This window comes from Mytilus trossulus, chromosome 6 (assembly GCF_036588685.1).
Source record: "Mytilus trossulus isolate FHL-02 chromosome 6, PNRI_Mtr1.1.1.hap1, whole genome shotgun sequence".
Lineage (NCBI taxonomy): Eukaryota > Metazoa > Mollusca > Bivalvia > Mytilida > Mytilidae > Mytilus > Mytilus trossulus.
Window position 1 is genome coordinate 81,491,939 of NC_086378.1, and position 23,937 is coordinate 81,515,875.

General features: G+C 32.0%; 1 protein-coding gene across 2 annotated transcripts; it reads right to left on the bottom strand.

Annotated features, from left to right (window-relative positions):
* Positions 1-1,933: 1,933 nt before the first annotated feature.
* On the bottom strand, positions 1,934-23,189 carry LOC134722003 (uncharacterized). Of its 2 annotated transcripts, none has more exons than XM_063585409.1 (4): positions 22,997-23,189; positions 16,234-17,446; positions 8,899-10,589; positions 1,934-2,051 (listed from the first exon to the last, which is right to left on the bottom strand). In XM_063585409.1, the coding sequence occupies exons 2-3, from the start codon at positions 17,375-17,377 to the stop codon at positions 8,989-8,991; spliced, it is 2,745 nt and encodes a 914-aa protein (XP_063441479.1). In that variant the 5' UTR covers positions 17,378-17,446; positions 22,997-23,189; the 3' UTR covers positions 1,934-2,051; positions 8,899-8,988. The 2 variants fall into 2 exon arrangements, with proteins under 2 accessions (XP_063441479.1, XP_063441480.1); XM_063585410.1 differs by lacking the exon at positions 1,934-2,051 and adding an exon at positions 6,931-7,053.
* Positions 23,190-23,937: the final 748 nt, after the last annotated feature.

Here is a 23,937-nt window from a genome sequence, read left to right on the forward strand (position 1 = left end):
TTCGTGGGAAGACACAATATTTCCGTCAATCACTGGATGATTTACAACGCAAATTTGCATATAATTTATGTTTCTAAAGGGTTAAACTCTTTTTTGAAATACATGTAGTTGATCATTACTGATTTTTAAACTTGTCTGAGACATTGTTGATATAAACCTACATATTGTTTAGAATCATAATAATTTGGCAAGAATTGAACACATGAAAGCGCTGACGATGCAATTTTTCATATACTTAATGTTTCCAAGGGGCATAACTCTTTTAAAATAATTTATCGGCACTGATTTTCGGACTCTTCCGAGCCATTGCTTATAAGTTTTGAACACATGAGAGTGCTAACAATGCAATTTTCCATATGATAAATGCTACCAAGGGGAAACCCTCTATTAAAAATAGGTTTGTCTGAAATTATTTTTGAACTCGTTTGAAACATTGCTGATATACCCACAATATAAGTTTCATAAACTTCTGCCAATTGTACACATGAGAGCGCTTACGATGCATTTTTCGTATAATTATATTTCTAAGGAGCATAACTCTTTGAAAAATAGCTGATCGGCACTGTTTTTTCGGATTCGTCAGAGATATTGTTAAAAGGTGGCAAAGCTTGTACATGTAAGAACGCTAACGAGAACGGACGGACGCCGGCCGATAATTCTATGTTCCCGCAACGAATTGCACAGGGGAAAAAAAGTAAAATAGTAAATACAATGCTACCCGTTTAAATATCTGGCCTTCAAAAAAGGATCAAGTTTTCCTGGAGATATCACAGAATATGAATCATTGCTATAAGGAAGAAGACAATACCACTGGTGGAGAAGGGGCTACTTATCCTATTGAGCACCGGCATTCACATCGTGCTTTTTAACGTGATTTTTACCAACTTTAACCTTGATGGTCTTAGTGCATTTGTGAGCATATGATTTTGTTTCTATCCCCCAAGATGCACTTAAATGTATATCCTTACCTACTCAATGCGGTATGGGCTTTGCTTATTGTTGAAGGTCGTACGATGACCTATAGTTGTTAATTTCTGTGTCATTTTGGTCTCTTGTGGAGAGTTGTCTCATCGGCAATCATACCAAATCTTCTTTTTTTTTTATGTAAAACATTATGAGAATAAACATATTCTCACCTGAAGTTGAACCAAAAGTCCCTTTTTTAACTGGCTCTTTTTGCACTTGGTTTGATTTCACCTGTTGAAGTTCAGACTGCAATATTTCAAATGTTGCCTTGAACTTCAAAGCAAGGTCCTCATCCTTAAAACAAACTACGAAATATTGGATCTTAACTTCCCCCTCAGATAAGTCCTCAGCAATCCAGCCCCATGACATTTTAGAAGACTTCAAAGGATAAAGCTTAATTTCTTTTGTGAGGAAATGCTTGGCATAAATGTTCAAAACTTGATCTTGTCTCATTAATAATTGAACACGTTTTGTTTGTTTATGACGTAAGAGTTGCAATTCGCCAGATCCTCTCTCCTTCCAAAATCCATCATCAAATCTTAATAATGTTGCCTTTTCACAAAAAACAGTTTCTCCTTCCTCTTCTCCATTTTTTGTTTCAACAACATCAGGCAAATCTATAACAGGTTTCTTACCCCGCAGAACAGAATTATCGCTTATTTTTAAAGGAGATGTTACAAGACTTGTCTCTTTTGATGATTTACAAGCAATTATATTTTTCTTTTGAGGGAATATACATATATTCCCAACAGCACCAAGAATGGTTGTAGAAGCCTTTGTTGATGAAGGTGAAATATTCTTACCAGCTCCAGGATTAAGGAATGGTACGTGTCCAAAACTGAATGTTGACTGGGTACCCGATGTAACAGGTTGTTGTCCAAACCTAAAGATTCCTTTTGGTGCCGAGGAACCAGGAGCATTTGTAGTAACCATAGAAACAGGATTAGCTAAAGGTTTGTCAGGTGATGTTGATGCAGATTGGAGACTGCATACCAGTGGTAAAGTTGTTAGATTAGAACTTGGTGAACTTACAGTTCCTGCAGTATGTGCTCCTGGTGAAGGGCCATCTATAGGTTGATGTGACTCTGGAATGTAGATAAACATAAATAAAATTAATATAGAATTTCTGCAAATTACTGTCATCTAATTTGATTGCATTTACCAGAAACCAAAAGTTTAAATCTAAAAAGGACAGATAAACCATATTTTTGTTAATTGGTTTATTTTAGTTTGTGTTATTGTTACAACAGAAATTTAGATTTCCTAGTTTTAAATTTATATATTGTGAGCCTTTTGTTAGTCTCCTATAACCAGCATTAAAAGTAGTGTGTTGATTTAAGCAAAACCTTTTTAACACTACCGGAACTGCCATTAGCCTGTCTGGTGTCACATTTTACGCATTATTATCACGAACGGGTGCCACCTGTTGAGCAGGATCTGCATACCTTCTCGCGCATCTGAGATCGCTCCGTTTTCTATTTGGTTCGTGTTGCCAAGTCATTCGTCCTCTATCTTACGTTCTGTGTACTATTATTTTTCTGCTGGTCTATTTTAACCATGACGTTGTCAGTTTATTTTGCACTGAAAACTTTAAATGTCTCTGGTATCGTTTGTTTGTGTTTTTTTATTATTATTATGAGCTTGACATTCATTTATGGGATAGATAAAGAAGGAGACTGTGTTTTGAACACCAAATGCCTTTTGATTGCCTGTATTATTGATTGTTGTGTATCGACGCCTTTTGATTGCCTGTATTATTGATTGTTGTGTATCGACAAATACCCTACATTTCTTATTCTTGTCACTCTTGGTTGTTTAGTCCAAATCTACCTGTACATTTCATTATCCTTTAAAGAGACTTTATCTATAATCACGAAGGCCTATGGCAAAAAGCGCAACGTGGACTAAATCTGCTAGTATTAAACATGTTAAAACTTTGTTGTATTCATTTTGTAATCTAACTTCAATTAAATTGTTTTAATGAGAATAAGCATACAATAAGACAATTTAGTTGATAGGCTCAACAAACAAGACCCTTCAATGCTCGACATGGAAATTTATTAAAAAAATTAATTCATTTTCTTTATAGATAATCCTATTTAGGAGTATTCCAGGTAATGAATTATTTATTGTTTATTGGTTTGTTTTATTTTGTTTATTTTGTTTATACGAAATACGGGGCGCCGAATGGGACTCTTGTGGTTTTGTACAAAATTCAATTCTGTCATAACAAAATCATTTTTGTCTTACAAAACTATGTGCTACAGACTTGTTTTGTGAGAACTTCAATTTTGTGATGACAAAATTCATTTGTGTAGACAAAATTCATTTTTGTAGACAAAATTCTTATTTGTCATGACAAAAGTCAATTTTGTCTAAAAGGTATGCAAATATAAACATATTTGCATACAAAATTGACTTTTGTTACCTGATAAGGAAATTAAATCACAAAAGTCAATTGTGTGAGGTAAGATTCAATTTTGTGAGACAAAATTAACTTTTGTGAGACAAATTAACTTTTGTGAGACAAAATTAACTTTTGTGCGACAAAATTGAGTTTTGTGAGACAAAATTGACTTTTGTGAGACAAAATTCAATTTTGTCAATTTTGTTGAGACAAAAGTCAATTTTGTTAATTTTGTTGAGACAAAAGTCAATTTTGTCAATTTTGTTGAGGCAAAAATCAATTTTGTTGAGACAAAAGTCAATTTTGTTAATTTTGTTGAGACAAAAGTCAATTTTGTCAATTTTGTTGAGACAAAAGTCAATTTTGTGACGACAAAAGCCAATTTTGTGACGACAAAATTCATTTTTGTGACGACAAAATTCATTTTTGTGACGACAAAATTGACTTTCGTGAGACAAAATTGACTTTCGTGAGACAAAAATCAATTTTGTTGAGACAAAATTCAATTTTGTCAATTTTGTTGAGACAAAAGTCAATTTTGTTGAGACAAAATTCAATTTTGTCAATTTTGTTGAGACAAGAGACAAAATTCAATTTTGTCAATTTTTTTGAGACAAAAGTCAATTTTGTCTCACATTGGTCAATTTTGTCTCACAAAAGTCAATTTTGTCAATACAGTTGATCACATTGGTCAATTTTGTCTCACAAAAGTCAATTTTGTCAATTTTGTCAATTTTGTGTAACAAAAGTCGATTTTGTATGCAAATTAGTTCACAGAAACCAAACTAAACTAATTTGAATACAAAATTGACTTTTGTCGCCCCATTTTCAAATTAGGTAACAAAAGTCAAGTCTGTGTAACAAACATGAATTTTGTCATGACAAAAGTGACTTTTTTCCGCTGATAGATAATTTTGTATGACAAAATTTTAAATTTGTAGTATGATAAAAGTTGTGTTAAACTGAACTCATTTTTGTTGAACAAAAGTCACTTTTGTCCGTACAAAATTGAATTTTGAGTACAAAACTACAAGAGTCCCATTCGGCGCCCCGTACGAAGGCTCAAAATAAATATTAAAATTTTATCTTCAAAGTTTGTTGATCATAGCTGCAACTCTAAATATATAAACAGTTGGCTATAAACTCACAATAGATACAAGGATTAATCTTCTTATACACTGATACGCTGCATTTTCTCTTTAGGAGACTGATCTGATTATAAGTGCCGCTAGAATCCAGAATCTTAAAAAGCCAAATAAAGTACGAAGTTGAAGGGCATTGAGGACCCAATTTCCGATAGATTTTGTAAAATACATCTGAGGTCATACTCTCCTTGGGTAGCTAAAAGTTAAAGTGGTAGTTTTTCACTCCGAAATTAATTTATTTGAATTGCAAAATTTGTTCCAATGACGGAGAAGTTATCAATTATATAGGCCTTCAAAAATGACAAAAAAAACATGAGGTAATGAACATGTTAATAAACGTTCCATCCTCCCCTTGCTTTCGATTGGAAAGAGTTGTAGCAGCACAATATAATAATAAACTGTAAAAAAATATTTGTGAATAGCCTAACGCAATGATCGGTACAGATTACAACCCAAACCTAACTGAAAACCAATAGACAAAAATAATTGATATTAGAGTACTCGTAGTAACTAAAAGCTAGTTCAAATCCAATTACAAATAAAACACTAAGCGCGTCTGGCGTATAAAATTATAATTCAGGTACCTTTGATAACTATTAACACCACTGGGTCGGTGCCACTGCTGGTGGACGTTTCCTCCCCTAGGGTATCACCAGCCCAGCACGTCGGTGTTGACATGAATATCAATTATGTGGTCATTTTTGTTTTGTTTATAAATCTCCTGTTTTTTAGTATGATTTTTGTCGAAATACTAAGGATTTTCTAATCCCAGCCATACATTTTGTAAGCCTGGTACCTTTGATAACTATAAATAACCATATCTATAAAAGAATAAAAAATAACTGTTTGCATTGGATGTACTTATAGAAGTATCCCTGGGGTAGTATACTTAGTAAAATAAAAAAAAAATCACTTTTATAAATATAACATAAAAGTAACGGTAAGTGTCTTTAAATTTATCAATAAAATGTTCTTAAAACAATTCTTTTATCAGTTTAAATGTGATTCATGACTATACATGCACAAGTCTGCTATTAAATTGACAACATTTGACTTATAGGAATGACTGCAATTTTTCAAAAAATTAAAATGCCGAAACTTACACAGATGTTGTAAAAGAGAAAGTTTAGCGCTTTAATCATCTAATCATAGTTCCAGCAATTGTAATTAGAATAAGCTAAGGTGAGGGACAGAAAGAAACTGACATATGTTTTCTTATACCTTATTATAATCTACTACTACACTGCACCAAGAGAGGTTGTAGAAACCTTCTGTTTTGAGACAAACCACTCCCTAAAGTGGTCGTCGATGACACTTGTCCAAAACTGAATGGTGACTTGATGCCTGTGGTAAAAAAGTTATTGTCCAACTCTAAAGGTTCAATTTGTGCGACAACAACTTGGGACACAGTAACATAACACCTTTAATCTATGACAAATTTGATTCAAAGCACCGACCATTGCGCTGAATGGAAATCTTGTTCCCAATATTTGCAAAAGGCATAATCATGAAAATGTTTTGTTTTCAGATTTTTTGTCCGAGTTTTCATTCTTTACTGCAGAAATTCTATGTTCCATCAAACACTTTAAAATTAAAAACAAATTCTTGCTGCGTTTATTGATAATTTGGAATCGAACAGGACATAGAAAGATTACTTTCTTCAACAGATAAACCCGAGAAACCCGAAAAAAAATCTAATAGTCCGAAACACTCAAGCACTTATTGTTACACAATCATAACTTAAAATAATGTGTCCTGCTGATTAAAATGATATCTAAATAGGCAACTGTTCCGGGCCGGTAATCTTTGTTTTTTTGCGTTGTTTGTCAACATTATCTTTTTAAAATTTAGATGAAGTCAATCAGCAAGTAGAAATAATCTGATCTGAATTTCTTAACTAACCAGTTTGCTTATGAATCATTCTTTGCTGGCAGGTGTTTGTACTAAATAATTCTGCAAGTTGTCCTTATACGAGCCGAACCATCTGGGATGAAACCTGGCCATGAGGGACGAAAGATACTAAAGGGACAGTCAAACTCATAGATTGAAAATAAACTGACAACGCAAAAAAATACAAAAAAAAATACATAAAAAGACAAACGAACAAATAATAGTACAGAAGACACAACATAGAAAACTAAAGACTAAGCAACACGAATCCCACCAAAACGTGCGGGTGATCTCAGATGCTCCGGAAAGGTAAGCAGATCCTGCTCCACATAAGGCACACATCGTGTTGCTTATGTTAATGGAATGCCGGTAACTGAAAACGAGATTGTGCTGGCGTCATGCCAGGAACTATACCTGTAGACTGTGGCTGGGCACCTGGAATAGTGTACATGGCTGAATTGACTGATTGAGTTGAAGACATGGAGACTAAACTAGAACTCATCAAAGGTGGGTCTTTTTTCTCAACTTTTCCTGTCGTTATCTGGCCTTGTTGGAACTGAAGAGTTTGGCTTCGTATTGCTTGAGAAAAAAATCCTACAGCAGGCATTTGCCGAGTTTGTGTTGGATGTCCAAGATTACTCACACCTAAAAATATATCAAAAGTCAATGAAAGGAATGCTCTGTATAATTTGGTACACAACACTTCAGATTTGTATAATTTCTATGAGCACTTTTAAAACAATAAAATGCATACTAGCAGATTGCAGGTCAGGAAAACATACTGAATCAACACATACCAAAGAAATCTAGCACAGCTCACCAGTTCAAACACATGTGCCCCTTTTTGTGCAATTTATAACCTATTTCTTTTTATTGCTTTCAGGGCGGGAATGGAAAGGGGCATTATATAAGCATAGTTTGTCACTGTCGCATATTATGTCTACTATATTTTTCTTTAATATAAAAACAAGTTAGATAATTCTTTGATGCAGGAATGAGGATAAAGTAAGGAAAGTAATACAAAAATATTTCACTCAGATGTTATTTTTAATCAATTGTTTGTGAGTTCGAAAAAAACATAATAAATAACATTTTATTCCCATGCTAATGACTATATGTCTGGCTTTGAACAATTTATTTTCTGGGTTAAACAGATGACAATTAATCAAAAACAGAAAAGCATCAGATAATTCAGTGTTATAGGCTGTATGTCTGACACGGATATTGCTTTTCCTCTGAGTGAAGCTATATGATATTTTAACAGAATGAGACAGCATGATAATTTATCTGATGTTAAACCAAACATATTGGAAGATTTTGTCATTAGTGGTTTGTCTGATGTCACATTTTGACTTGATTTTTTTTTATATTTAGAGAATGTCTTGTTCATGGCAGAGTTTTGATATTTTTATTTTATTTATTCGTTATTTTTTTTTTAATTTTACGCTTGACATGCATGTAGTGCATGGAAAATGTCCATAGTAGGAGACTGAATTTTTAACATCAGACAATTTTGGTTGCTTATAATATTGCCTCATCGTCGTCACAAATACCCTACCTTTTTATTCATAGCACTGTGTATTTGACCAAAATCTACCTGTACAGTTTATCACCACTTTAAAAAGCTAAATTCTATAATCACAAACACGAAGAACTAATTGGGCAAAACAATGCATACAACCTGTCAAAAACTTAAATTGCCGAAAAGTACTAAGATGTTGTCTAGAAGAAAATTTTACTGTTTTAATCATTTAATCAAAGTGGCAGTCAGTTTATCTTAGTAGAATATATCCTTTTTTATTTTTTTATTGCAGAAGAAGGCTTGGTCTTGAAGTGTTGATTCTAGGTTCTGACCTTGGATATCGTTTTAATAAAATGTTGAAGTTTATTTGTATTTGTTTTTGTAAATTATTACTTTTACTATTTGGTTTATTAGGTTAATATCCATTTGACGTGCATGGCTCGTTACCTATACATCCCTTCTTTGTGTTATTGTGTGATGGTAGGTTAATTTATTTTTGTCTTTCGTTTTGTCAATGTGCTTTGTCTATATTCTTTTTAGTTTTCTTATTGACATTTTTGTTTGTTTTTATAGTGATTAAGATTATAACACAATGCTGACTGCTGTGCCCCTATTTCTGACATTTTAACTTATTATGACTGTTTGTATTGTTCGCACATTGTTGTCAATAGAATGGAATTTTATGCGACTGGCATACAAGTGAGAGGCTTAGCTAGCTATAACACCAGGTTTAATCCACCATTTTCTACATAAGAAAACAATTAATGCCTGTACCAAGTCAGGATTATGACAGTTGTTATCCTTTCGCTTGATGTATTTGAGCTTTTCTTAGGGACTTTCCGTTTAGAATTTTCTTCTTTGTTCGGAATGTTTGTTATTTTACTCTTTATATAAGTCGAGAAAACAAATTTTAAATTTTATTTTTCAAAGACCATCTTATGATGGTGACAATATGAAAATGAACTTACCTGTGCTCTGTTCTGATGTAACACAAGGGGTTAATGTAAATTTGAAGCCCTTCAATGCAACATCTGGTGTTTTTCTCTTTGCATCGGATTTTATTGATGTGAAAGAAAAAACAGTGGAAGGTGGATTGAGATTTCAGATTTTTTCTTAGCTAAATCTGGTGTAGGGAATGTGAATTCAGAAGCAGCTTTAGTATTAGATTCGCCATCTGTTCCAAAAGTAAATCCACTCTTTCCACCAAAATTAAATCCACCAGCATTACTTCCAAAAGCTGAGGCCTTTCCCTTTTCTTTAGGTAGGTCTTCCTTTAAGTTTTTATAACATTGCTTCATGATATCACAGACAGGGTACATGAGTATATCACTGTTATTTGAACAAAGGCATCCATCACATTTCCAGCTACCGTCTTTATGCTTAAATAAATAATCACCAAATCCGTTCTCTCCATCCTTCTTTTGAGGATGACCTGCAGCTTCAATCCCCTCTTTAATAACTCCAGGTTTAAGTGTTCCAGAGGCTGGACATTTAAGGGCATCAAATTTATTAGACATTAGACATCCATTACAGTTCCAAATTCCTTCTTTCGGATTTGAGTGATTTCCAAATACTTTCATTTCATCTTTTTTAGCATGCTCAGGTTGAATGATACTTAATGAAAATCCTAAAAATGTGCTAGTCTTAGTTGCTCCTGTTTTGTTTGTTATCTCTGTAACAGCTGGGGCATGTGAGGCAGTTGAAATTGGAACACTGGACTTGAAGGTAAATGATGAAGCTGGTTTGGAAGTGTTGGTCTCTCCGCCAAAACTGAACCCAAACTGTTTAGCTGTTTGTTGGATGGTGAAACCAGATGGTTTAGCTGTTTGTTGGATGGTGACACCAGATGGTTTAGCTGTTTGTTGGATGGTAAAATCAGATGGTTTAGCTGTTTGTTGGATGGTGAAACCAGATGGTTTAGCTGTTTGTTGGATGGTAAAATCAGATGGTTTAGCTGTTTGTTGGATGGTGAAACCAGATGGTTTAGCTGTTTGTTGGATGGTAAAATCAGATGGTTTAGCTGTTTGTTGGATGGTGAAACCAGATGGTTTAGCTGTTTGTTGGATGGTAAAATCAGATGGTTTAGCTGTTTGTTGGATGGTGAAACCAGATGGTTTAGCTGTTTTTTGGATGGTGAAACCAGATGGTTTAGCTGTTTGTTGGATGGTAAAACCAGATGGTTTAGCTGTTTGTTGGATGGTGACACCAGATGGCTTAGCTGTTTGTTGGATGGTCAAACCAGATGGTTTAGCTGTTTGTTGGATGGTGAAATCACTTAAAGTACACTTGTTGAATTCAATTGTAGATTGATCTGGCTTTATAGGTTTAGTTTTCTTGTCAAAAGTAGAAGACAAAATCGGGTATAAACTGACTGCTTCTGATATTGGGTATTTCTTGTCAGACTCCGATAATTTTTCAAATTTATAACCACCAACGATTGGAGGCTTGCCAGTATATGTTTCTGTTGTGGTTGTTTTTACTGTAGAAACTGTTTGTCCATCAAACGCGGTTTCTCTTCCAGTAGCAGGATTTGTGCTGTCAGCTATTTTTGTTGTCTGATCAAATTTGATGTCTGCAGAAGATTCTGATGGTGCACCTGATTGTAAGGAAATGCCTGGGGATTTTTTATCCAAGGTTGTATTTCCAAACTTGAAACCACCTGAACAAGAAAACATTCAAATTATAACTTAAATAAATATGAAACAAACAGGTGTGCAAAGTATTACGTCATCGTTAGTAATAGAATTGCCAAAGACATATGCACTGACCATGAGATTGTTCTTAATGTCTACTAACGACGACGTAATACTTTGCACAACTGTGTGTTTCATATTTATTTCTCTGAACAGTTTTGTTTAAAGAGATGTATCTGAACCACTTAAACGTTTGATTTCAAGATAAAAAAAAATTGTAATTATTTATACCACATAATGATGTAATATCGGTCCGTGTAACACTTATCAATTCAAAGTTTTAAAAAGTTTTGAAACTTTAGATTTTTGGAATTTTTATCAAAATTTTAAAATATCAAAATTTCAAATTGTGTAAAAATTTTGAAATTTTGAAATTTTAACCAAATTATTAAAATATTAAAATTCTAAATATTGTTTTTAAATTTGATAGTTTAGGAATTTGATCAAACTTTTAAAATAGTAAACCTAACGTGCAATTTTGATTATTTCACTTTTTGAAAGTTTGATTTTTTAAATTTTTGATTAAAATATCAAAAATAGAAAAGGGGCGAAAAGAGAGGTACCTGTAAACACTGATGTAATCACGGCTCTGATAACAATCATTCTTAGTTATGAATAAATAGCACGAAATATATCAAATCATTTTTAATTACAAAATAAATAATGGAAAGAAGAAGCCTTTTTTTATATATATAAAACATATGACATCACATGGGATAACAGTATCCTGAAATTTTAAGGTTGTGCATCTATCATAAAAAAAAATTGTTAAACCTATTCAAACCGGAATTAAATCAGTTGATTTAAATCTCTTATATAAGGTTAGCCTTTGAGATAAATAATTCAGAGCTATTTGGTGTTCCCAGTGCCCAACATTTAGAAGTAACAGTGAAAACTGACCAACTCGCAGTAAACCAAATAGTATTATTAGCCTTTTTGACGTTCCTGATGAAGGTAGATCCAGAAAAAGCGCTTCGGTCGCATGCACCTTAAAACGTTTTGTTTTCTTTTTTATCGATTGCATGACGATACTATATTGCCTTTTATGATTTATTTCAGTTCCAAGAAATAACACGGAAGGAATACTTAATGTATAGCGTCGCAATGAACGTTGTGCTAGGCGCGCTTCAGCTGGCCCCTAGACAAAAAAGTGTACTGGTTCAGTGATTATAGACGTCATAATAAACTTCGAAATATAACAATGAACTAAAATTAAAATCATACAAGACTTAAAAGGACAGAGGCTCCTGAATTGAGACAGGCGCACAAATACGACGGGGTTAAACATGTTTCGTGAGATCACAACCCTCCTCTATACCTCTAGCCAATAAAGAATGAAAAACACACAGTAATACGAACAGTAAAACGCACTTGAAAAGGAAATACAAGTCCTATGTCAGAATAGGAAACAAACGAAACTAATCAAAATGACAATGATCATAATAAATTAACAAAGGACTACTATATATAAAGCTAGCAGTTACTGCCATACGCCAGCTCCAGACCTCAATTAAACTGATTGAAAGGTTATGTCTTCATTATGCACACTCTCTCCCTGTTGTATTTATTGCTAATTTGTTCCGGAACATTCATGAAATATGCGTCACTGGCAACAAAAAATCGATAATTTAAATTTAGGTTGTTTACGTACAATTACGAAGAAACTTAGGATTCAACTCCCTCGGACAAAGTAGCTCTTATAGATGGATTTTGATATGTTTTAACTTCACTTTGGCCAAACACCTCTTCATTTTTTTTTCGGTTCTTATTTTTCTTGACTTTTAAATTTCAGTTTTCAGCGTTCCGTAGTTGAATTCTTTACTTAAAATTCAGCGTTTTACATTGTACTGGTTTTTCGAGAGCAACATTGGTGTATGGCCAAAAATGGAAAAATCCATCATGCAGCTGACACTGTGGCTTCTCTTTACACGCCCCATTCTGAATTGATGTACCTGTGTTCTTTTAGTTTGCTAAAAGTCGATTGTCGTACGATAACTTAAAAATGTTCAAATAACTAAATACAAATACGGAACAATAATATCCCTTAATACAAAAAATCCCTTTCCTTTTATTTACTATTTAAAAACAGTGGTTGATCTAGGATCCATAATGGAGCTACATGTACGTATATGATAACCAGTCCAAACGTTGTCTTTAAGGGAGCAACCATTTAACTTTAAAAGTGGGGTGTTGTTGTTTTGTCGAAGCGCTAACAATTTTATTAAATATATCGCTGATTAATTTGAAAAGAATTTTCCATTTTAAAAATGCCTACACCTACAAATAGATAGATGGGCGCTTAATGTAGTACAGCGGCAACTATTACATACATATGAATGTTGAAAATAATGTTTATGGTATACGTTTATATATGATATGAAAGGTTTTCAACTTTTACAAAACCAGAGCTATAAGTTTGATATAAACGTTTAATCTATTTGGCCTTTTTAATTTTATTTGACTTTATTTGCCTTTTTAACTTGATTTGAATCGAGCGTCACTGATAAGTCTTTTGTAGACGAAACGCGCGTCTGGCTCAAAAACCGGCAAAATTTATATCCCGGTATCCATCTATGATTAGTTTATTTAGATACCTTGTAACAGTATATTGGCTCCAATCTACTAATATTTGGTCTTAGTACTCTTAATTTCAGCGTAAATAAGATATATATATAGATCAAAAACCACCCACATTGTAGACTAGCACAACCTTAATTGGGACACCATGCATTCAGTATTCCTACCGTACCAAAACTAGAGGCTCTAAAGAGCCTGTGTCGCTCACCTTGGTATATGTGAATTAAACAAAGGAAGCAGACAGTTCATGACAAAATTGTGTTTAGGTGATTGTGATGTGTTTGTACATCTTACTTTACTGAACATTCTTGCTGCTTACAATTATCCTATCTATAATGAACTTGTCCGTGTAGTTTCAGTGGAAAATGTTAGTAAAAATTTACAAATTTTATGAAAATTGTTAAAAATTGATTATAAAGGACAATAACTTCTTAGGGGGTCAGACCATTTTGCTTATTTTTGAGTCTTAAAATGCTGTTCATTATTGCTGTTTACAGTTTATCTCTATCTATAATAATATTCAAGATAATAACCCAAAACAGCAAAATATCCTTAATTTACCAATTTAAGGGCAGCAACCTAACAAGTTGTCCGATTCATCTAAAAATTTCAGGGCAGATAGATCTTGACCAGATAAACAATTTTACCCCTGTCAGATTTGCTCTAAATGCTTTGGTTTTTGAGTTATAAGCCAAAAACTGCATTTTACCCCTATGTTCTATTTTTAGCCGTAGCAGCCATCTTGGTTGGTTTGCCCGGTCACAAAACACAATTTTTAAACTAGATAGCCTAATAATGATTCTGGCTAAGGTTGGTAAAATTTGGCCCAGTAGTTTCAGAGGAGAAGATTTTTGTAAAAGATCATGGAGATTTACGAAAAATGGTTAAAAATTGACTATAAAGGGCAATAACTCCTAAAGTGGTCAACTGACCATTTTGGTCCTGTTGACTTATTTGTAAATCTTACTTTGCTGAGCTGAACATTTTTGCTGTTTACAGTTTATCTCTATCCATAATAATATTCAAGATAATATCCAAAAACAGCAATTCCTTAAAATTACAAAATTACCAATTCAGGGGCAGCAACCCAACAACGGGTTGTCCCATTCATCTTAAAATTTCAGGGCAGATAGATCTTGACCTGATAAACAATTTTACCCCGTGTCAGATTTGCTCTAAATGCTTTGGTTTTTGAGTTATAAGCCAAAAACTGCATTTTACCCCTATGTTCTATTTTTAGCCATGGTGGCCATCTTGGTTGGTTGGCCGGGTAAAAAAAACACAATTTTGAACAAGATACATCAATGATGATTGTGGCCAAGTTTGGTAAAATTTGGCACAGTAGTTTCAGAGGAGAAGATTTTTGTAAAAGTTAACGACGACGGACGACAGACGACGGACGCCAAGTGATGAGAAAAGCTCACTTGGCCTTTTAGGTCAGGTGAGCTAAAAATATTAACTAAAATCATTGATACAAGGCAATATAATTATGATCGTCATACAACCGATAAAAATGAAAACAACGTTAAAAGTTAAGACCGAAGCGCTTTTCTGGATCGACCTTCTTAGGGAACGCTCAAAGCTGAATATTAAGGGCCAACAACTTACAAAGAACAGATTAAATGATATATTATTTAGCCAACATGATTGCAGAAAGCAAGAAGTCGTAGAAAAAATTTGAAATTAAAGGAGATAATACACCGTGTATTGAGCCTTTCTATTGCTTAGAGTTCAGTAGTAAATATATATACATGCTCAACCTACACATACTATTTGACCTACTGCAAGTTGTTCAGTTTTTACTGTTACTCCTGTTTCTCCTTAAATATGGGTGCTAGAAAAACCAGCAAGTAAAATGGCCAATATCAGATCCGTACGTCTTGTTTTGAAATGAATTCTCTTCTTTTGAGAAATATTTATTTTGTCATCCAATTTTTTCACCGCTTACAACTGTCTGTCTGTGGTTTTATTTCATACATTAACTTTTAAGTATCAGTTTGTTTTCAATTCATATTGTTTCGTTTTGTTTCGTTCCGCTTTTATTTTGTTTCGCTTTTTACAGGTACCCCTCTGTTTGCCCCTTTTCTATTTTTGATATTTTAATCAAAAATTTAAAAAATCAAACTTTCAAAAAGTAAAATAATCAACATTGCACGTAAGGTTAAATATTTTAGAAGTTTGATCAAAATCCTAAACTATCAAATTTAAAAACAATATTTAGAATTTTAATATTTTAATAATTTGGTTAAAATTTCAAAATTTCAAAACTTTTACACAATTTGAAATTTTGATATTTTAAAATTTTGATCAAAATTCCAAAAATCCAAAATTTCAAAACTTTTTAAAACTTTGAATTGATAAGTGTTACACGGACCAATATCTCGCTGTAAAAAAACAGGAACCATTATGTTCGGTTCTTTTACTTCGTTTGTGGTTTACTGGTGTACAGTCGTATATTTATGGGAGTAGTCAGCTGTATCGGGAAAAGATGCATTTTCCGACTGATTTTTATCATTCAAACTGATTTAATTTGAAAACGAGTTCATGGACCCCTATTGTTCAAAACGGCATTTTGTTACATTTTGTAGGGAGATTATGTGACCCAAATTTTATAACACTGTAAATAGAGGATTTTTTTTTAATTTCAATAAACATGCAGTAAAAAATGACGTTTTTTCCTCAATTCATGAACATTTGATAAATATGAGTTATTTCTGAATTAAAAATTGCATATTTTTTTAGGATATTTATAAAATACAGAAATTACCGATTATTTAACAAAAAACAATTTGTGTTTATCTTTTATAACAAAAAAGTTGTCTTTCTTTCGAAAAAGAATTTACGGCCACAAATCTGAATTTTGAGCAAATATACAAAATTTCGACCTCATTTTACTCAAAAAGTAGCACATGAAGGTATATTTTTTATTACATATTTGATTTAATCGGGTAAAAAATAGCCTATATGCAAATTTTCATGAACTTGTAAATACAGGATCAAAACTGTATCGTATGCCCTTAAGTAAGTACTTACTGATTATGTTGTCTGACTTGTCTTTATTTGGGTTCAAACATTCTCCAACTGATTGATTCGAAGATGATTCATGCACTGGATTGACACTTTGACTGCTATCATCTGTTAACAGTTTCAGGATTTTATCTTCATTACTTATATTTATCTTAAATAAACTGTTTATAAAAACGTCAATCAATATTGGAATACCTGTTCCACCATTTATCAAAATTTTAGAACCATCAAATTTGTATTTTTTTAATAGTTGTTTATGTTTCTCAACTTGACTAGCTATCTTTTGTGCCTCAAACATAACCTGCACTTCAGAGGCTGTTTCAATGTTTATTTCCAGAGTCTGTTTATCTGAAACAACAGTTTTTTTACAATTCGTACAAGTATCCATCTTATCTTCTAAAATATGTTTCTTTTCCTCATATATTTTTTTTAGTTCAGCTTTCTTTGTTATTTCTAATGCTTTAACTTTTGAAATAATAGTACTTATAGATATTTCTATCATCTTCTGTTTATCTTCATACTGTGTTTCATTGCTTTGTAAACATTCTGTGTAGTGAGATAAAAGAGTATCAAAATCATTTGAAACATTTGTTATATCCATTTTTAACCTTTCAAGTTTAACATCGGTACACAATTTGCTTGCTTCCTCTTCAATAGTTACAACATTGTCACACTTTTTGTGACTTAAATGAATACAAAGTGTACAACAGGGTACATTATGAATTTTGCAGAATAACTTCAGTTTTTTAGAATGCTGAGCACAGATACTTTTGAATGATTGAGGTATTCTTTCTTCATCCGTTAGCTTAGATATTGGTTTAATATCATGATGAGGAGATGTATTCATTTCTGATCGTTTAACCGTTTCTTTTTCTAACAACCCATTGATGAGGAAATTTGTAGGCATCTGATCGACCATTTCTTTTGGTGTGCATTCTTTCTTTGGTAACTTAACTGTTGCTCGGCAGACTGGACACTCTATTTGATTATTTCCTTCCGATTTCTCCAGTTCTGAAGTAATGAATGTCAAAATACAACCCTCACAGAAGGTATGTAAGCATGGGAGAAACTTTGGTTTTGTGAATCTTTCGAGACAAATTGCACAAGTCAAAATATCTATCGTCTTTTGAGAGTCTACACACTCTGCCATCTTTGTAAAATTACTGATTGCAATCACTTGATGTCAGTTATTCGAAATTTTCTTCATTCATGGTTTCATCTGAAAAAGAAATCATAGAGTTCACCTACCACTGTTGTTAAAAATGTTTTAATTGTAAACAACACTCTTAATTCTAAAAACTGTGAATATTTGAGGATTCTTTAAAGAAACAGATTCAGAAATATTCTCAGCCTTGTGGAATTAATTAAAAAGACTGCTGTTTTGAAGGCGCAATGCACCATTGCTTCTGAATTCAAATCTTGGTGTGAAATAAAATTTGAGAAGCAAATACATAGTGGATTTCGTATTTTGTGGGTGTCTTAACTATTTATCTATTTTGTTTTCATACAAGAATATCGATATTTGTTTTTAAGTAAAGGCAATATTGGTATTTAATCTAATTTTGAGTGTTACGAGTCTTCTGATCCGTGGAAAGTGTTTTGTCCATCAGCTCATAGACATAATTGTGTCATTTGACCGTTATGTCATCAACGTTTTTTCATGATTTATTCCGGATTAAAGTGGAAATTAGAATTAAGTTATATGGAACGACTGTAATATGTTTCTGTCTATACGAAATAACATTAAAGATATGGTGCACACTTTTAAATAAACCGCTACGCGGGTTATTCAGTGTGCACCACATGTTTGGTGTTATTTCTTCAAAGACCGAATGATTTTACAGTCATTCCTTAAATAACAGAATCAGGCTAATGTGTTCGTCGACTTTAACACATTTAAATTTTAATGTGTTAAAAGTCGACCAAAATATTAGTTTTATTCTGTTATTGTTCTTTAAAGAAGCACACAACCTTTAGGTAAAAAAAACTAGGAAGGTATGAAAAAGAAATCATGTTGGCCAGTTGAATACGAAAATAAAATAACTTTTGGTCTAGGTGGAAACTCTTGACTGTTGACAGAACCACAGACATTGGCGGCCTATTCGGTTTGATTGGCGAAATGCCAACCATATTTATTATTATCAAAAACTTTTAAAAATAAAATGAAATAAGTTTTCTAACCTGTTAAAGAAGAAACAAAGTTTCTGTGTTACTGTTATTTAGACGTCTGTTTCCCCCAATGCAGGAGCAATACAGTAACTATTTAGACCTTATATACTGGTTTCGTTAGATTAAATGAGGAAATTAATGAGGTTCAATTTCGTTTACAAGATAGAAATTAAACCTCAAGTTTTATGACTTCTTCAATAATGTCTTTCTTTTCTCCCCTTAATATCTTTGTTATTAGAAACACAAACGTGGCCAAATACTTGACCAAACTGGTCAACACATGGATTATTTCAACCCATACACTTTCGTACAATTCAATTACGCTTGGATTAGATGTGTAAACTATATTTTAACATTGGCTTAGGGCTTTAAAATTATAAACAATTGTTTATAAATTAAATCAATTCTATGCAACGTTTAAATTCTGTTTTACAGCACAATTTGAGTAAAAAGTGAAATGTGTTTTTTAACAAAAATATCATAAAATTGATTTTGATAGATATAGTACATATTTTTAATCTATACAAAATGTGGATCTTTTGTTATTTTTGTTGTTATGACAATAAATGATTTCATGGGTTCCAGCAGTTCTCTTTTTAATTTATTTTTATAAATATATATTTTTCTATTAATAAGTTTTTTTTTAATAATGTTTAGACCTATCATATAAGTTTATTCCACTGATAATTTTCTTCTATAAATAAAGAAGTTTGTTAGAATTTTGTTACCAGAATTATTCAGGTACTTATGTAATTTTAATAGGATTTCGTTAGAATATCAAATAAAACCAAAGCTTCGACCCTTCGATCGGCTGAATTCTTGCCCATTTGTCGATCGGTCTGTTAACATGGTTAAGACAGGTGATGGCGGGTTATGGTAGCAATACACAGTTAGGAGTTTAAGTTCGCATTTTTCCCCCGGTGGATTTTTCAAATAGGAAAGTTATTGTGTAATAAAATTAATTTTTAGACAACTGTTTGACAATCCGTATTGTCATAGCTAGACCCGCTATCGGTCCAGAAATTAATGTAATATTTACAAACACTTTTTTCTACACAAAGTTTTTGACGCAATTTTACAAAAAAATGAGACGAAAGACATATGATTTTCATTGGATTTGCTGAATGATAGATGTACACAGTTTCAGAAAAAGTATTACTTCAAGCGATTGAAATTCTACTTTTTGCTAAATTTTGCGGAAATATGTGATATCTCCCCCCCCCCCCCCCCCCCCCTTTTTGCAATATTTTATTAAGAATTGAATGCTCTTTTTTGTAAATTTATTGGGGTGTAAAAGCGTTGACCAAAGTACATTTTGTATGAAGCGCGGAAGCGCTTTATACTAAAAATGTGCGCACGGTCAATGCTTTTACAACCCTATAAAATTACAAAAAAAATTACATTTTTACCTATAGGATCATAAAAACACGCCTTTTATCAAGTTTTTATTTCATTTACCTGTGCACTTTATTTTGGGACCTCCTGTCATCATGAATGAAAAGTTGCATTGTGTAATGCAATTGATTAAGGAATATCACAAGATTGTCAGTTAGCCAATCAGAATAACATATTATAATGAAACATACATCTAATGTAATTATTAACATATAAATGCAGATTGTTGCCATGGTCCAAGTTTCCTCCCTCAACATGATCATTGGGGAAGAAACCATGACCAGGTCAAATTGTTCCCTCTAGTAGCAGGAGAAGTTAATTTTACCCCTCTTGTATCAACAATGGCGTTGTCAGTAGGGAATAATTATAACACTAGGGTACCGTTTAATATTTATCAGATGGATGGGCCGGTGCAAAATGGGGCAGGGCAAGCACTTTTTTTGTGGAAATATTTGGATGGGCGAGAACTTTTTTTAATATATATAGTGGATGGGCTAGAACTTATTTTATTGGAAAAAACTTGCTCTCAATTTTATCGGTGTGTAAGAAATTTCTTTTGCAGGCACAAAAAACATAAGGGACATGGTCTCAACAATAATTTTCAGTTCAGGCCTAATCCAGATAGTCATCTTTAATTTTTTTTATAACTTTTTCAAATCAACATGGATTTTCATAAAACTCTACAATTATTTCATTTATATATTGATCTTACAGAATACCAGGTTGTTTTGTAGTTTGGTGAATTGCTGTCATTCTATGGATTTAATAAATAGCTTAAAAAAATGCTAAAATTTTCAGTTTTGGCTATTTCCAGATAGTCATCTTCAAATTTTTTCATAACTTTTTTAAATCAACTGGCATTTTCATAAAACTTTACAATTATTTCATTTATATATATATTGATCTTACAGAATACCAGGTTGTTTGGTAGTTTGGTGAATTGCTGTCATTCTATGGGTTTAATAAATAGCTTAAAAAAATGCTAAACTTTTCAGTTTTGGTTAAATCCAGATAGTCATCTTTAATTTTTATCATAACTTTTTAAAATCAACTGGCACTTTCATAAAACTTTACGATTATCATTTATATGTTGATCTTACAGTATACCAGATTGTTTGGTAGTTTGGTGAGTTGCAGTCATTCTATGAATTAAATAAATAGCTTAAAAAAAATGCTAAATTTTTCCGTTTTGGCTAAATCCAGATACAATGTAGTCATCTTTAATTTTTTTCATAACTTTTTCAAATCGACATGGATTTTCATAAAACTCTATTATTATTGTATTTATATGTTGATCTTACAGAATACCAGATTGTTTTGTAGTTTGGTGAATTGCTGTCATTCTATGGATTTAATAAATAGTAAAAAACAAAAGCTAAATTTTTCAGTTTTGGTTAAATCCAGATGGTCATCTTTAAATTTTTATCATAACTTTTTCAAATCAACTGGCATTTTCATAAACTCTGCAATTATTTCATTTATATATTGATCTTTCAGAATATCAGGCTGTTTGGTAGTTTGGTGAATTGCAGTCATTCTATGGATTTAATAAAAAGTAAAAATAAAGCTAAATTTTTCAGTTTTGGCTAAATGCAGATGGTCATCTTTAAATGTTTTCATAACTTTTCCAAATCAACCTGCATTTTCGAAAAACTCTACAAATATTTCATTTATATATTGATCTTACAGAATACCCGGTTGTTTGATAGTTTGGTGTATTACTGTCAAGCTATAGATTTAATAAATAGGTTAAAAAAAGCTAAAATTTCAGTTTAGGCTAAATTCAGAAATGGGTAGTCATCTTTAAATTTTTTTATATAACTGTTTCAAATTAACATGGATTTCCGTAAAAAAATATATAGCTATTTCATTTATATATTGATCTTACAGAATACCAGGTTGTTTGGTAGTTTGGTGAATTGGTGTCATTCTTATGGATTTAATAAAAAGTTTTAAAAAAACTTAAATTTTCAGTTTAGGCTAAATCATTGGATAGTCATCTTTAAACTTTTTTATAACTTTTTTAAATCAACTGGCATTTTCATAAAACTTTACAATTATTTCATTTATATATCGATCTTACAGAATACCAGGTTGTTTGGTGAATTGCTGTCGTTCTATGGATTTAATAAAAAGCTTAAAAAAATGCTAAAATTTTCAGTTTTGGCTAAATCCAGATATATAACTCTACAGCTATCTCATTTATATATTTATCTTACAGAATGCCAGGTTGTTTGGTGTTGTACTGTCAAATGTACGGAATTATTCAAATGGTGAAAAAGGGTACATCAAAGTCAGAAATATGTCTCCCTGAATTGCTTAAAAAGACCATAATTCCTTTTTTGAAAAGTAGATTAGATAAAGGGACATTGGTATTTGAACTATATTTAACATGCTGTGTTATTAAGACAATCATTAGACTAGTAATTCAGCATATGATGATATTTTTACAAGTCCAAGAGTTGTTGTCCCTTAGTTTAAATTATATCCTTTATTTTCATTCAATATCGTATCTGAGGCTGCAAATATAAAATCAAATATATACATGTTTACTCATACTGGTTTTAAAAACAATAAAATGCTTAAATTTTGTATTTACATCAAAGTTTATTCTTTGATTTCAAGACATAAACTTGCAAACTTTCAAATAGAAAAAGAACTTTAATATTTTTTATTGTTTTAAGCTTTAGATGGGCAAGGACTTTTTTTACAGATTTTTTTTAGATGGGCGAGGACTTTTTTTCAGAATTTAAAAGGATTGGCAATCACTTTTTTATTGAATCAATATAAAGAATGCACCGGCCCATCTATCCGATAAATATTGAACGGTCCCTAGGATGGTACCCATTCTTTTCATGATTTGAGCGTTACCACACCACCATCGTATCATTAAACAATGTATATATATAATTATAAACAAATTAAAATCTAAATTGAGAACAACTTTTAAACCTATGATTGCGTTTGACAAAAAAACGCAAATCTTATACGTGTGCATGTTTCCTAAGGGTTTAGACGAAACCGGATTTGACTGTGATTAATTCTTTAGCATGGGTTTGATCAGGACATGTAATCATTTAAATCTTTGTTCTTTTGTCTTTGTTTTACACTAATCAGTGAGACATGTACTGTGTTTTAAATATCATTTTTTCAATGTTACTCGGACCCCGTCATCTTAAGGATAATAATCAGATATTTGACTTACTGTTCTGTTGTAGTATTATTCCTCCACTGTTTTAAAATTACTGTTCTCACTCTCTTTAAGACCAACACAACACTCCTTAATGGGACATTACATACTGACACAGCATAAATATAAATTTCGGAAAGCATTCTGTCACTTCCACTTTCACTTTCAATGGACAGATGGAGTTTTTTGAAAGTGAAACTAGGCTGCGTTGGACTGGAAATTTCGATTTTATTCTAATTCTATATTTCACTCTTAACCGCTTACGACGTCATAGTTGTTTGGACTAAACCGCTAATTATTGACCAAATCAGACAGCTTTTAGGGATTGTAAGCTTTCCATCATTTTAATTACCTGTTTTAGGAAAGTTATTTATAGTGTTTTATAATGTCACTCATTTACTACACATTCCAGATAAATATAACTAACTGTTAATTACAAAGGATTTTAGAACATACTCACCCCTTCTCGTCCAATGAAAAGTCAGTTTTTTGCCCTCTAATTTTCATAGTACATGGTTTTCCATGCACTATGAAATGCTATTCATGAATGACTTTTCATTGTCAGTTAATTATGAAAGCGAACTCTTAATAACTGCATTAACAAAGTGTAAAATTCCCTGAGGCATTTCCCTTGGAAAAGAAGTCTACTGATGAAAGGTGAAAGAGCAAAGATTAAAACAAACAAAAAATAATTTTGCAAATTTTCATACATTTTTTAATGGTACACATACATAATGTATATAGAATTAAAACACAAATAATTGGAGTAACTTAAGGATATAGGTAAAATAGTATTCATTTAATTTTATACCTGACATTTGAGGGATTTTTCTTTTCTTTTAAGAAAACAATACCAGACTGCTGATATATACAGCAAAGGATTTTTTTCAGAGAAACACAATTTCAAAAAGGGAATTTATATAATATTGTGTTGCTTTTTAAAACAAAAAAATCTT